At 41.4% G+C, this 16111-nt stretch overlaps 1 protein-coding gene across 2 annotated transcripts in view; it reads left to right on the top strand.

Annotated features, from left to right (window-relative positions):
• The window catches only part of UXS1 (UDP-glucuronate decarboxylase 1), a gene marked incomplete at its 5' end in the record, with an annotated part of 60073 nt that extends 46439 nt beyond the window's left edge, over nt 1-13634 (top strand). The window contains 6 exons of one of the 2 annotated variants that reach the window (XM_084262455.1): nt 1824-1943; nt 5867-5910; nt 7104-7164; nt 8581-8642; nt 10680-10779; nt 12773-13634. In XM_084262455.1, the coding sequence (XP_084118581.1) occupies nt 1824-1943; nt 5867-5910; nt 7104-7164; nt 8581-8642; nt 10680-10779; nt 12773-12904 (519 nt within the window). In that variant the 3' untranslated portion in view covers nt 12905-13634. The remainder of the gene's footprint in view (nt 1-1823; nt 1944-5866; nt 5911-7103; nt 7165-8580; nt 8643-10679; nt 10780-12772) is intronic. The other variant, XM_084262456.1, reaches the window with a different exon arrangement.
• Between the last annotated feature and the right edge of the window lie 2477 nt (nt 13635-16111).

Below are 16111 nucleotides of genomic sequence, written 5' to 3'. Positions count from 1 at the left end.
ATATCTGGAAAGCCCCAGTGAAATATAATCCCTCCCTGAAGGGAGTCAGTGTCCTTTTTAAGATAGAGTGCTAGGCGAAGCGAAAGAACAAGAAACTCTTATCAGAGTATGTGTTTCCAGATACAGGGAACGTGTTGGGAATGGCTCTGCAATGTGCTGCTGGGAGCATGTGTTTGACATGTTACAGTGCTGTCTTTTTTTAGCTGATGGGAAATACAGAATATGTTCCCGGTGGATACATTTGGCATGGGAAAGGATTTCTGCTCTGTCCAGGGTGTCTCAGCACAGCCAAGTGGATGTTGATGTTGGTAGCTGGCTTTTCTTTTTGACTCGTGGATACAAGCTGCTTGTGTGACAAAGTGTAGGGCTTTACTAGGTGTTTCCCATTTCTCAATACCAAGTGACAGCTGAAATGTTGTGTATACCTTTTGCCTCTCCCACTCTTACCTGTAAATAGCTAATGCTATTGCTTTCCCAACACTTCTTTGAGGATTTGTTTGTTTATGAATCACGTGGAAACCCAAGAGAGAATAGGCTTTTCCCCAAAGTTTCTTGTACAGGAAGCTACATTTATTTTCAAGAACAGTGTGTTTCCAGGTGTCTCCCAGGTGAAATGTGTGAGCTGCAACAGTGTTATCTTGTACCAAGGATACATTTCTTCCACACGGACTCTTGTCTGCCAACAAAAAAGCAAGCATGGGTCTAAGCTTTAATAAAGGGCATTAAAACTAGAGTATGTTATATCATCTGAAGGAAGAACTGAACATGTACAACTCCAGAACGTTGTGCTTGCGACTTCAGTTGCTTCAGTTGAATAAGAAGCACAAGGCTGGTGCTTCAGGTGAAAAGTGTTTCCTGTGCTTGACACAAGGATGGCTTTTTCCTGGCCAGGTCAGGACTAGGGAGTATGAGGAAGATGCAAAGGCCTGAGCTGAAATTGTCATTCTCCTCCTTCCCTTGTAGCTATCACTCACATGGTAGCATCTATCTGTTTACAGCATACCACTCTGCTCTAAACTCATCAGGAGTCAAGTGGACACTTCAGCTCACAAAGGCCAAACATCCTTCTTGTAGGCCTTAGGAACTGTGGATCATCCAAATGAGTGTCAGTAAAATACCTAGAGTGAGTTTACTTCAGTCTGACATCTCCCAGTGTCAAAAATGTTTTTTTCAGTTTCCATTTTCCTATAGTTGTTGCATTTTGTTTTGAAGATTTGCAAAGTACCCTGCAGAAAGGACTTCTGGGAATTACAGAAACGTTTCTTGGAAAAATACTAAGGCATTGAAGTGACCTGAATTGTAAAGCATATATTTACATAGCCTGATAAGTAGCAGAGAGCTAAGAAACATTGTGGCTGTGGTTACAAAGCCACTTACTTTATAACATTAGTAAAGATACTTATCAGAAGCGTTCATCTTTTCCAATCTTTAGAAATACTCCCTTGCTACTACATCTAGTGATTGTGAGATGAGACTTGCATGCAAGAATTGTAGGTAAGTCCCAGGTGAAATAAGTTGGTGTTGAAAGGGTAGTACTGAAAAATCTTAGAGTTCTTGTTTGATGAAGATGCATTGCTGAAATCATCAGCTGTTCTAGCACTGATTTAGAATTACAGATACTGAGAACTAGTACAAATTACCTTGCTCTATGCAATACGGTTTCTAGTGGTATTGGTGAGAGGTTACAAGTGTTTTATGGTGAGAAAACAATCTGTAAGAAGGATTCTTAAGAAAAGTTTTGGGCAGAGAAGAGTTAATTTGCACTTTTGGGAAAAGTGACACTATTGTTAGAGTAATAACAATTTTTTTTAATTTGTCTACAGGAAGGAGTTGAAGTGAGGGTTGCCAGAATATTCAACACCTTTGGCCCTCGAATGCATATGAACGATGGTAGAGTTGTCAGTAATTTTATCCTCCAAGCTCTCCAGGGAGAACCACTAACAGTAAGTAATGACCTCTCAGTGACGTGAAGAGTTGTTCATCTATATATCCTGTCCTAATGTCCTATAAAAGAGGCTAGATTTTAGAAAACACTGAGGTTTCCTCCACACCCCTCTGAAAAATACGTTCTTTCTTGATGGTATATCAGTATTCCTCTACAAGACAGAAACAAGGTTACCAATTAGGAAGTGAGAAAGTGTTTTAGTCATCCTGAATTTGAACCTTTCTTACAACACTTCTAGGGGAACATGGCCTGTCAGAGTTTACAGAACCATGTTTTGGTGCCACTTCTTCCTGTTGAGAAACTTTCTCCAAACCCTTTTTGGAAGTTAGGCGTCTGTCTCTATGCGAGCTTGGAGATCAGCCTAAATTTTCCCTGCATAAGGTATTGTAAAAGATCTTCAGGCTACATCACCTGTTAGTAAATAGAGTAGTCCAGGACTGGATGTTACTGCCATTGACAAGCTGTTGTGGCACGGCTTGCATCTATACAGCTAAATTTTCCTACCATAACAATTGGTGTATCCAGACTGTTTGCTGGAATGGGCTCTTGGAAACGCATAAGCAGTGTTACAGTGTTGTCTGGGAGAACAAGAGTTGGCACAGGCCAATGTTCTGCAAAAGGTGCTGCTGGTATTTAAACAATACAGACAGTGCTTGACCTATGCCTTGATCCTGTTTAGTTTACTATTATAAAATAATGAGGATATGTAAAATAAATGAGGAGACATCCTGTAACAAGGAAAAGTAGTTTGAAATCTGAGATCAGTTGTGAGCTCATGGAAACATTTATGGTTTGTGACATACAGCAGAAATTTCATATAAATATTTGATAATATTGTCTAGATTAGAAAAGTGAAGTGCCAGGAAATCACTCAAAGGCTTCTGCAAAATAACTAAAAATGTTGCTAAGTACCTCCATGGGGCAGCTGTCTTCAGACTGAGATGTTGTTCCTTCTATTTGAGACTAAAATCCACAGCTCAGGCAGGAATTCCTCTAGGAAGGAGCAAATAATCCAAGTAGGAGAATGATGAAAGCAACTCCCACTACTGTGGCTCTTGTAGAGCAAAATCGTAAACTGGGGCAAAGCATTGAAGGGTCCAGACCAGGGAATAAGTCCTGTCCAAGCAAGAGGAAGCTTGGTGTCCTGTGATAGACCTCCCCTACCTCTATAATCTTTTTTCAATGATACAGCAAACTGTGACTCCCCACTGCAAAACCTGGGTGGCAGACAGGACCATGCTGACTGGGTGAAATCTAGAACTCTTTGTAATTTTTTTTTTCAAATTTCAATTTATAGATAGCTTGCAAAACAATGTACAATATCGGACTTAAGGACACTGATAATTTTTGAAAGATTGGTCTTCTCTGGAGATCTTAATTTGCTTACTTGGTGTTCATCAGTGGTGGTGACCTTAGGCAATCTGTTGTTATTTTTTAATATCGCCAGTGATGCATCTTGGCTACTCTGTTGTTCCTAACCATTGCTAACCAGTGAGCCCAGCTTGCTTAGTCTCTACTGATAGGATTCTCTTCAGCACTGAATGGGCTAATTGCAGGATCACATCTGTTCAGTACACTTTTTCCTTTACAAACAAACAAAAAGCAGTGAAATTCTTGCAGAAAGAGTTTGTGCCTTCTAGGCATCTCCCCAGAGGTGCAATTTGAGGCTGGTTCTGTTTGTTGCAGGACAGTAAGCAAACAGAAGCAGTCAAGAAGATGGAGCTTCTTTCTTTGACACTTTTGGTCCTTGTAGGACTTGCTTGTATCAAAACATGAGTGGAACTGTGTACTGCTTTGTCAGTACTGTATGTTCCCAGGAAAGCATCCTGGGGCATAAAGTCTGAGCCTCTAAGTGTTCTTTCAGAAGCTTATCTAGCATATGCAGGGTCAGAAAGTACTTCCATTTTTCAAGCTTGTCCTAGTGCACTAATGAGCTGTTGCCATATTTGGCCTTTCAAACGTTTCTTTTTCATTCATGTTTTATTGAAAGTAGTCCTGTAACCTTCTGTAATGAGCACAGGGTGAGAACACTAACGGGAAGTTTTGTGGAGCATTACTAAATACAAAGTAGTTATCTTGTTTTAAAACATGTAGTACATGGGATATATCAGTTAGAGAAGTCTCTAGTCATTGCTGTTCCATGGGAGAGAATATTTAAGCTCTCTTAAGTGCCATACTGTCTCAACTTTATCAAGAACCCATTAGAGGTTAAAATCAAACATTTCGCTCAGCATCAGTGTTCTCTAGGGAGTAACTGTCTGACAGAAAATTACTGGATATGAGAAAAAAACTTAAAGGGAGAGTTGTTTAGCTGACCGTGTGAAATAGAATGAATAATCAGCAAAAAGCAGTAATTGAGACAAAACCCCCAAACTTCTCAGCCTTGTGTCATCACAGAACGTGACTGACATGAATACCTAGTCTTGACCTCCTTAGAAACTAACCAATCTCTTGGTTCAAAGTAGTTGTTCAGATGAGGTAGTTAATCTCTTGAGAAAATGATCTCTTTAATTTGAAGAAAATACAGCTTATGCAAACATGCCCATTGTTGCTTTGTACTGTTGTAAAGGAGGGGTTTGTTAAGAGAAATTGGGAGGAGGAAACTGCATTGTGTTTTCCAGCCATGGGGCTGACTTTGCAGAAGTCATACACAAATTACTTAGTTGTGTAAAACTTATACCACAACCTAAAAGGCAACAAGCAGGAAGCTCTACACATACATGAAATCATCTTCCTGTTTGCCTTCAGAGACCATATGCCACAGCATGCAGTCTGCCTGCTCTCCTGGTGCATTAACCTTGGAATCAGGTATTGGGTAAACTCTTAAGCCCCTTATTTTACCCAGTGCCTACTGAAATGTGAACTCTTTGGATTCTGAGTCTGTCTCAGAGAACAACAGCTTACCAAGTGGCACATCATGGCATGTAAGGCCTGTTGCAGTGTAGGACATGAGGTAATGGTTTTAATCTAAAAAAGAAGGTAGATTCAGACTAGGTTTAAGGAAGATTATTTTTTTTTCACACTGAGGATGGTGAAACACTGACAAAAGCTGCCCAGGGAGGTGGTAGATGGCCACTCCCTTTCAGTGTTAGAAGCCAGGTTGGATGGAGCTTTCAGCTATCTGGTCTAGTGGAGGGTGTCCCTGCCCATGGCAGGGGGTTGGAACTAGATGGTCTTTGAGGTCCCTTCCAACCTAAACCAGTGTGTGATTCTATGAAGGCCACTTGTTTCCCTTGCTGTTCTAGAGATTTTTAGTACTGCATACAATTCAGGTGTGGAAAAAAAAAATGCTATCTGATATGAATGCATTATGTACACTTTAGGTATGCTTTAATATAATACCTATTTTGAACCTAAACAACTTGCTCACTCCAAAGTTCTAGCCACTAGATCCCATTTCCCCTGACAGTAATATTTAGAGATTCATATGATTATTATTTGCTTGTTCTGATTCCTTTAAACACAGTGCTTTTGTTCTTAACTTTTTTTTTTAATGGGCCACTAACATTTGGTGGTCTCTTTGAAGTTAGCTGTGTTCAATGAGCAAATAAAAATTGTTCATCATAACCACATCTTAGTATTCTGAGGTTCACTTTAAATATTTGGTGCTCTTTTCTGGCTGAGTACATGCTGCAACCTCTTCCAGTGTTCTAGGAGAGGACAAAGCATCACTCTGTCCTACATCCCTGCAAATGTTTCCTACATCCAGAATTCTGGTTAATAAAATGCTTAAGAATATGTTTACTGGAGACACATCGAAGAGGAAAAAGACCTTCAAAGAACAGATTCTTTGCCAAAGGCTGTGCAAGCACATCTTTTTCAATTCCTGCAACATTGAGCTTGTGCTTTAGGTGTTTTTCTTTGGGATGTTTGTCTAGAACGCTGAGGAAAAGCTAACTTCTAATTTTCATTTGGTTTTAGGTCTATGGACCTGGCACTCAGACAAGAGCTTTCCAGTATGTCAGGTAAGCCTTGTTTGTCTTGTCTGATAGTTACTTGGCTTGATGGTCCTTTGAGCTCAGCCACCCTTGTGTACACTTGCATTTTAGTCAAAGAAATTGTGCTTAGGCCAGCTTTACTTTCAGAAGGGAGACAGTGAAGTTTTTAAAAATACAAAGAAACAAAAAGTTAGTTGATTCAGAACTTTGAAGCAAAGCTATTCACGTGTTCTTCCCTTCGAGGGGACAGCGTGTGATCCATGATTTCCCTTCTCAGTGCCGCTTGAAGTCAGAGCGGTGTCTCGGTGCTTGCAATTCAGTGGCAATGCTGCCACCGTGTGTGTGTCTTGGGGGCTGCCGAGGCCAGTGTGCCGCTGTGCTGTTGGGGGAAGGAGCTGTCGTTGTGGCCAGTGGTTGCAGTGTCAGCAAGGCCACAGTGTACTTTCTCTGAGAGAAAGTGCATCTGTCCCTCAGAATCTTTTTCTCCCTTGTGCTAGCTGACCTTCCTTGCCAAGCTTCTCGATTGTTCTAATCATTCACTGCATAGAAATGTTCTTTTCCTCTGCTGAATTAGTGGTACTGGTGGTACACACTGTGGAAACCCCCTCAGTTCAAGGTAGCCACTCCTTTCCTGATTGTAAGCCATAATGAAATGGATCTGGGTTTGTATGTCCAGGGGCAAGCTGGTGCTTGCTGTTGATTATCCAAAGTAACTGAGTTATCTTGCTTGGGTAACACCAAAATACTGTGGGGTTTCCTTAACAAATTTGGTGTAACAATTTCTGAAAGTGAGAAGACAATTCAAATGACAAACCACCAAGCAGGTGGTGATGTTAAGTGCCTCTGTATTACAACTTCATTCTGTTTGAAATGGGCCTCCAGAGAGAAGAGGAAGTGAAGTGCTAATTGTTTTTTTTAGTAACTTGATTTTTTTTATTATTATTCTTTCATATGCTCAGATGAACTGTAGCCAGTGTATCCCGAAGATAATCACCCTTTCAAACTAACTGCCAGTTCAGGGTGTCTTACAGTAGGGCCTGTGGAACAAGCAGCCAAATAAACATGTGCCCATTGAAGCATGTGCTGTAAATCTCATTCTAGCATTCCTCAGCTGCCTGATCTGCCTTACTGGAGCTCTGAGGAGGCAACTCTCTTTTTAGACAAGAATATTATTTATAGGGAAGTGCAAACTGTTTCAATCTGTTCTTGGCTTTTTATAGTGATCTGGTGAATGGGTTGGTGGCGTTGATGAACAGCAATGTCAGCAGTCCTGTCAACTTGGTGAGTATGAGAGCTCCACTCTACTGTGAAGCGGCCAACGTCACCTCTGTGTTCCTCCTCACCACTGATGCTGATTTGTGGAAGTAATGAATGGAGCAAAAAAGTTCTTTCCATTCTAAATAATGTATTCTCCCATGTATTTTCCTTATAAATAAGAAGATTATAAACAATTAGCTGTTGAGATCTTGAAGTTTCAAGAACAGGGTAACTCTTCTAGAGTTTTGTTTTAGGAAAAAGATTTATGTAATTAGAATATGAAAATGAACAAAACGTGTGCAGAGAGGGACATGCAAAATACACCAAGGAAATGACTGAATTCTGATTTTAGTGAATAAAAAAGCACAGAAGGAATACTTTGAATAATTAGGAATCACTTCATGCTAGCCTTGATTAGAGGAAAATGGGATAGTATTTGATTGTATAATTTTCTAATACTGATTAAGGCTGCTTAGAACTTAATATTTCTAATAAGATTTTTGTTCTGTCCCATTTGTCACCTTATTCTCAGCAATGGATATAAGAATAGATAAAGGATGCACATGCCAGGTCATTTTTGTGTATGCCAGCTTCTACCAAATCAGATACTCAACACTGCAGGGCAGTTGTTCACTATGTTTTCCTTTTCTACTGTGGCCATGAATTCATTTCTGGTTTTCTTTTCAAATTCTGATACTTTTAAACCCCATTGCGTGTTTTGTCTCCAGAAAACTCAGTGTTTAAATCTCTGTGTACCTGAGTGTTCAGCTTTTGGTCAAACAAGATGTAGTAAAGAAGAATTTTGAAACAAGAAAAGCTAGGGATGGAGGGGAATTGAGTCTGAAGGTGAACTAATGCAAATAGGAAGCTTTCAGCATTTTGTTCTGAAATGCTGATCAGGAGTTTATGTGCAAGTTGGTTGAGGAAAAAAAGTGAAGAAAAGGAATATTGTATAGGAAAGCAAGTAGTCCTTATACATACTGATAAATAAGCTGTAGTAATTGCAGGAGCCCTTGTTTGCAGCTAAATTAGTATGGCTTCTAACTCAGGATGAACTGAGAGTCTAGTATACTTCATTATATCATCTCTTCTCAGCTCAGCAAAGCCCTTGAATGCAAATTTCAAACTGGTGATGGGGCAGTGTAGGCTGCTGAGTGGCGTGTCCCTTTACTGTGATTGAGGTGCATTTGCCTGTTCTTCACAGATTGACTGGGGGGAAGGGGCACCCCCCCCCCATACATTGAATTACCAAGGCAAATGTAACAGAGGGCAACTTTTCTAATGGTGTGGACTTTGCTAAAGTTACTCTTTTTCCACCAATTAAGAATAAGTGATAATGTTTAGCTTAACATGACCCTGTTAGAATCATCTTGTGTCAGAAAGCTAGCATGTCATAAAGGGTTTAACTGTTCTTCTAATGAATATGTCTTCTATTTCTAGGGAAACCCAGAAGAGCACACTATCCTAGAGTTTGCCCAGTTAATTAAAAAGCTTGTTGGTGAGTGCGATAAGCAATTCTTGGTAAAGCTTATGAAGTACTTATTGTCATTAGATTATTATTACATGACTAATGTGCATAATATATGGATAATTTAATTGGTCTTTGGATTTCTTAATAATGGTATCAAAGGCATTTAATTGTACCCTGATCATATAATTAAATATTAATCAGATAATTCAAATTCTCCCAGTTGTATGTAAAATATTACATGAACAGTACAATGAATGCATTCTTTCTGTGCATCTGTGCAATCTATACCCATTATTTTGTGTGATATTAATGCATTTTTTAGCTTTTTTTTGGCACAAGGACACCCCATAAAAGAAATGTAAAATACATGAATGAAAACGTCTTGTATAATATAATCTTAGCTGAAATACAGATACTTCAGCAAAATGGTTCTTAGCAATTATGCATGCTGTTCTCCTTCAACTACTATGAAAAATGTCATGTTGTGGTGACAGTCTGTCTCTGTTCACAAACAACTTGATCTATTTCAGTCACCCTAGAGAGGCGATTTAGCTCTACATCCAGAAAAACCCCAGTAACATGGCATGTAAACCATTTGCTAGATGTGGTTAGAAAGATTGTCCTGTTTCTGTGTGTTGTCATGAGGAAAGGCAAGTACTGTGTTGCTATTTAAGTGAGACTGGAGAGAATGGGCAAAGAGGAAGTGAAGTCCTCTTACAGTGTGAAAGTGCTAATAGAATCACAGAGTGGTTGAGGTTGGCAGGCACCTCCGGAGGTCATTTGTTCCAATCCTTGTGCTCAGTCAGGCCCACCTACAACTGGCAGTGGTCTATGACCATGTCCAGATGGCTTTTGAGTATCTCCAAGGATGGAGACTCCACAGCCTCCCTGGGAAACCTGTGCCAGTGCTGGTTCACCCTCATAGTAAAATAGTGTTTCCAGAATTCGGAGGGATTCTCCTGTGCTTCAGGTTGTGCCCATTGCCTCTGGTCCTGCCAGTGGGCACCAAAGAAAAGGGAGCCAGGCTCTTTTCAGTACTCCTTTACCAGGTATTTATACACATGGATAAAATCCCCTTGAGCCTTTTCTTTAGGCAGAACTGTCCCAGCTCTCTCAGTCTCTCCCCGTAGGAGAGATACTTCAGTCCCTAATCATCTTAGTAACCATTGCACTGAGCCCTTTACAGTATCCATGTCTCTGTTGTTCTGGGGAACCCAGAACTAGACCCAGCACTTCAAGTGTATCTCACCAGTGCTCAGTAGAGGAGGAAGATCTCCCTCGAATGGCTTGCAACACTCTTGTATTGCAGTCCAGGATACCACTCAACTGCCTTTGTGGGAAGGGCATACTGATGGTTCATATTCAACATGGTGTCCACCAGGACCTCTAGGTCTTTTCTTGCCCAGCTGCTTTCCAGCAGGTTGCTCCCCAGCATGTCCTGGTGCATGGGGGTGTTCCTCCCCTGATGCAGGACTTTGTGCTTCTACTGGTTGAACTTTGTAAATTCCCTTTTTTCAGCCTCCTTCCTGGACATCCCTCTGGATGGTGGCACAGCCCTCTGCTGTATCAGCAACTCTGGGGTCCCCCACTAGTCACTGGACTCCAACTAGACTCTGTGTCACTGATCACCACCCTCTGGGCCCAGCCATGCAGGCAGTTTTCAATCTACCTCATTGTCTGCTCATCCAGCCCTCAGTAAGGATGTTAGAGGAGACAGTGTCAAAAGCCATGCTGAAGTCAGGGTAGCAGATATCCACCGCTCTGCCCTTGGCTAGTGAGGGAGTGATGTCATTCCAGAAGGTTATTAGACTGGTCAAGCATAACTTCCTTCTTGGGAATCTGTACTGAAAGCTCTGTGAAATGCTTTGTGGGTCCATGTTGCTGTAGGAGAGCTGGTTCACCCAGCTGTTGCATGCAGCATAGCTCTGTCTGGAAAGCATTGCAGCCATAGAATCACAAAGCTGAAAGGTGCAGAAAGACTGGGTGCTCCAAAAGAGGTAAGGAAGACCTAAATGCAAAGCGTAGCAAATTGCAGATGATAATGCACTGTCTCTTGTTTTATAGGCAGCGGGAGTGAAATCCAGTTTCTCTCAGAAGCTCAGGATGACCCTCAGAAACGAAAACCTGACATCAGAAAAGCCAAGTTATTGCTTGGCTGGGAACCTGTGGTATGTACAGCTGTGTTACTGTTGTTTGCAAAAGCACAGGGAGGCAGAGAGGCATGGGGGAGAGCCACTCAATGATGACACATGTCAGTTCTCAGAATATCTACTTAGCTCAGTCTCCAGGACAGTTGTTTAAAAGATTCTCTCTCATGTTGCTCCAGCTCACAATTCAAGAACTGCTGGTTAAGACTCTGGCCTGTGCCGTACAGAAGAGCATATTAGCACTTGTGCTAGGTTTAAGTAGGGGGAAAAAAAAAAACACTTTTGGGAAAGGCATTTTAACCTTTTCACATGCATATTATGAAGTATCTGCCTTTCTGTAAGCCCAAGGAATCCTTTGAAATATGTGGTACGTAGAGTTATGGGAGCTAACGAGTTTGCTGTTGCTGCATTCCTTGTTCCTCCTGTTTTGCTGTGGTAACATGCATTATGGAAGGAAAAAAATGGGGCTTAGTAAAATATTTTTAGAATAATCTTTAAAGTAAGACTATTTTTAACATGATGTGTAATGTCATTGTAACCAAAAAGCTTGTTTGGAATAATAGGGAGAAATATGAGCACCAGAAAAGTATTCTGGTTTTTAGACTTTGTTTAAAGGGAGATGGCGAAACTCAGGCAAAACAGAAGCTAGACAGAGAGATGTGACAGATTTGGTTTTGGTTTGGGTTTTTTGGGGGTGTTGTGGTGGTGTTGTTTTGGTTTGTTGGTTTTGTTGTTTGTTATTATGGTGGACTGATGTAAACCAGAGTAAGAAGCCCTTATTTGGGACTACAGGTATCATACACAGGGGTGTTCAGAGCTTGTTCTCTATGTGTCAGTAAGCTCAGAATGTGCTCAAGGTTAATGTGACATCTCACTGCCCACAAGAAGGTCTGTCCATCTGCAAAGTGTAGTTACCAGCCATCTGTGGCCATGACAGGATCGTGGGCTGTCCTGCCCAGCGAACATGGTGGTTGGTTTCTTCCTTTCTCAACCTTTTTGGTGAAGTTACCTGTACGAGCATATGACCAGGCATAGCTGGTGAGAAGAGCTGGTTGGTTTGGGGAGGTGAGGTCTGATTAATCCCCAAAAAGGGTGTGACTCTCTTAGCCAGCTCCCCATTCTAGCCAGCACCGTGGCTTCTAGATGCTTTTAGATTTGCAGACAGAAATCTTCCCAGGAAACATGAGAACCTCTCTCATAAACGTAAGTCTGTTAATACAAAAAGGAAGCTCTGAACCCTCTGAAAAGATTCACAGAGGCACCAGCTGTTAATAGGCTGTTCCTGAAAGCCCAAGGATGATGTCAAGTGTTTAAAACAGTTAACTCTCTTACCTTCTGACCTTCTGTGTCTGGCTACTGTACCAGTGACCATATCAGCAAGCATGTCAGAGCATATGGCTCCTGAGAAAAGTGGGTAGTATTTCTGTTGTTCCTGTCTACAAATTAGTATTTAAATACAGTCATAGAGTATGAAGAATTACAATTATTTATATGGGATTTAAGAATATCAAATGAGATACTGAATATTACTTCCTATCCTATTGTCCCTGTATATCAAGTAAGCACTGAATAAATAAAACCTAGAAAAACCCAACAAAACCCACCACCACCTTTGTACCTCTCTGTGGTATTTAACATTCTGTGAAAGAGGATTTGTAATCATTAAAAACAGAAGGGGCTTATGTTTCCTCTCTGCTTATCTCTTCCAATGTATTATGACTTGAAAGTAGAATTATGTAAGTCTGTTTTGACAGTAAACAGGCCAACCATAACCATCTGACACTATTTCAGTTTGTTGGGTTTTTACTTACTGCATCAGAAAATATGTCTGCTGTTTAAAAGCAAACAGCAGTGCAGGGATCTAACCAGTACGTGGTGCTGTTAATACTTCCATCGGCCAAGAATGAGACTTCCTAGCAGTCTTTTGATAGCTGTATTAAAAAAGGATAGCATTATGAACAGAGTGTGATGTGGACTTAGACTGATATGATTCTCTCCTCATTTTTGGGAACAGGTCCCACTGGAAGAAGGTTTGAATAAAGCAATTCATTACTTCCGTAAAGAACTTGAGTATCAGGCGAACAATCAGTATATTCCCAAACCAAAACCCGCAAGGATGAAAAAAGGAAGAACAAGACATAACTGAAGACTGTTAGTTGGGCAGGAAATTCCCTGCTTGACATTTGATGGATGTAATTTTTTTTTTCTCGGGGGTTGTTTGGTTTTTGGTTTGGTTTTTTTTTTATTTTCAGAGAGAGAGACTTTGAAACAGGTATCATGAAGAACAAACTGGAATTTCATTCTGAAGCTTGCTTTAAAGAAGTGGATGTGCCTAAAAATAACAGATATTCCCCGTCCCCTGCAAATCTTGCCTTGCACTTTTTAAATCTGTCTTTTTATGTAAAATGGAGTAGAAGCATCTTTTAGTATCTTCAAGTTTTATATCTTGCTGTGAGATCATTTTGTTGTGACTGTCCCTGACAGTTTTATTTACTGGTTTCTTTGTGAAGCTGAAGATAAACACAAACGTGATGGGAAATGCCAATTTATTTATAAAATGGATACTATAAAATATGAGATGTTCTACTATGCATAAGAAAAAAAGCTAGTGGTATTGTCAGGTGAGAGAGACTGACATCTAAGTATAAAGGAGTTTAAAAGAATTCTGTATGAGAGCTTTATGTATTCTTTAAAGGAGAGATTTTTTCAAAGGTTTAGTTTTAGTTGTACACTTGAATTTGAGATATTTTCATTGATTACCATGGATAAGGATATTTTGAATCACTACTGTGTTGTGCGTACTCTGGGAATAAAGTTAATGTATTATTGGTTACAGTGGTTGAATATGCTATTTTAATAAAATACTGAAACTTCTATTTACTGGTTTGGGGGTTTCTCTGCGGATGCTTCTCTGGCACGATGCATCTGTGCATTTGCTGCATATTAATAGGGTAGTAACAGTCTGTAAAGAACTGCCTCGAGGTTAAATCCATTGCTTGCCTCTGAACGGGTATGTAGGTGTGGCTGCAGGGTGTCTGCTGGAATAGATCGGACAAAAACACCGGGATTTATGCCAGTTCAGGTAGCTGATAGTGATGCAGGAGTGTAAGATTTTATTTAAGCCACAGAGACAAACTTCAGCCTCCCGATGGGAGGAAATGTTTCTGTCTTAAGAACTTAACGAATTGCCAGTAAATGCTTTCAATTTTGGTAACTGTGCCTGTCATATTAACCAAAAAAAATTATCAAACAAGCAAAAAAATCCAATTCCCCTTATTTTTGCGAACTCCCCTGGACTTTATCTCATTAAACCTTGATGTTTTGTTAGATTTTGAGTAACTGTAGGTTGGCAGTCAAAGTGGGAGTTACTCATAGCGATGACTTGGTGCCTGGACACAGGGAGGACGCTGGGAGCATTCAGGCCCCCTTGTCCAAGTGTACCACCCTGCAGAGCCTCCTGGTGCTCCCCAGGCTTGGGGCCTCTCTTTCCCTGGTAAAATTCCTAAGGACTCCAGCAGTGATGGGGCTGCTGTGTTCTTCTCAGTGCCCTGCCTGGACCCAGGGCTCCAGTGATCCCTTTAGATTTCTTCCCAGCTAGTGTATGCAGGTTTTCTTCTAGTGGAAATCTGCCATGCAGCAAAGATGAGGGACCCAGGGAGTGTTTTCCTGTCTGGACTCAGAAGTAGAATTTGGGTATTGCACATTGCCTCCATCTTTTCACAGCTGAGCAGCTTGAGGTCTGCTTTTTTGTTTGAAGCCCTTTTCTAGGTACTTGATCTGGTTGTTTATCAGGTATTAAATTGCCTGAAAAGCACACAGTAGTGTGCGTGCTCCAGACGTGCCTGTAACCCGTCATTACCCATGGGCTCACAAAGCACAGCCGTTCCTTGCACTCACACCCGCAGCGGGATGTATGGAAAGTCGTGCCCACTTCTTTCATAGATCGGTGTTGAGACCTGTTAATCAGCTCCTGCATGGTGGATTTAACCCTGAAGCTCTGGATTATATGTGGGGGAAGGCGCTCTTTCTTCTTGTAATTTACTCCTCATGCAAATTGTACCATTGGATGCCAGAACATCTGTGGAGAGGTGGTGCACGAGGGTACAACGCTAGTCCCCAATTTAGGGCAGCCATTGAGAATAAATGGGAGCTGTGGGCACCAGCTGCTACTTCCAGGACTGTTTTTCATTTAATCCAATAACTTCAGTGCAAAATACATAAACTACTGGAAGAAGCATGCTTCTGAAGGCAAAATGTGCATTTCAAAAGAAAAAAAAATTAAAATCCCTCAGGAAGTCTGAACGTTTGGATGCTACAGATAGGAATTTAAAAGAATTTTAGGTTACTTCACAGCCTGACCTTGAGAAAAGGAGGGAATCGGAGGGAGGACAAATGGCTGGTACCGATACAACCCATCTGTGAGCATGTGGCAGCCTCCCACTGGGCCCCAGTGACAAACTGTATTGATTTGCTATTTTCCTTGCGCTGTTTCTAGCTTTTGTTTCAAAGGTTGGTGGTTCAGTCCCCTTGTTATTTCTAAATAGCATCTTCCAGAAACAGCAGCCAGGGCAGCTGGTTGCCCTTTGTGTTTGAAGCTGGTGACTGGTCTTCCAGTTGATCCGAAGGGCGTGAATCATGGCTGTTAGCTTGCTGGTGCTTAAAACTCAAAGTCTGGTGTAATTTCAAGTTTGGCCTGGACTGTTTTCGAGCAGACCGATTATGGTTTGCATCCTGCTGCTCTCTGCTTCCATCTGGGGGTCATGTGTCTCAGTAGGAGGAAGGTGGCATCAAGTTTGCAGGGAGCTGCAGGTGAGAACCAGCTGCTGCCTCTCCAGAAGAGCCACTTCTAATGGATTGTGATGGAATACAGCACTGAAAGCTTGGAAACACAGGACTCAGGAATTAATCAAATCAAGCCATCTTATTTCCATGCCCAAACCCAGTGTACTTCCCCCACCCCCAGGAAATTTGAGAACTGGGATTTTTCTGCTGTCACCTGGTCAGACAAGTAAGGTAAAACTGACACAACCGGGCTTGAGGTACCCATTTTGTCAGTGATGTGCACAAACAAGCAGCTGAGCCACCCTTAGGTGCAAACCCTCCACTTTCAGTAGGGAATATACAGTGTAGCAGAGGTCCGTGGTGAGCTGGCCAGCTTGGAGCTGCTGAGTGAGCTCATCCTTCTAGGAGAGGAGTGCCAGGCACCCACTGCTGGGGAGTCACAGAATCACAAGGTTGGAAGAGACCTTTGAAGATCATAGAGTCCAACCATTCCCATCCTATGCTAAACCATATCCCTAAGTACCTCATCTACCCGTTTTTTGAACACATCCAGCAATGGTGACTCAACCAC

Source organism: Gallinula chloropus (genome assembly GCF_964237585.1).
Source record: "Gallinula chloropus genome assembly, chromosome: 1".
In the NCBI taxonomy this organism is placed as follows: Eukaryota; Metazoa; Chordata; class Aves; order Gruiformes; family Rallidae; genus Gallinula; species Gallinula chloropus.
Note: the sequence above shows the minus strand (reverse complement) of the source record. Positions and strands in the feature narration are given on the sequence as shown.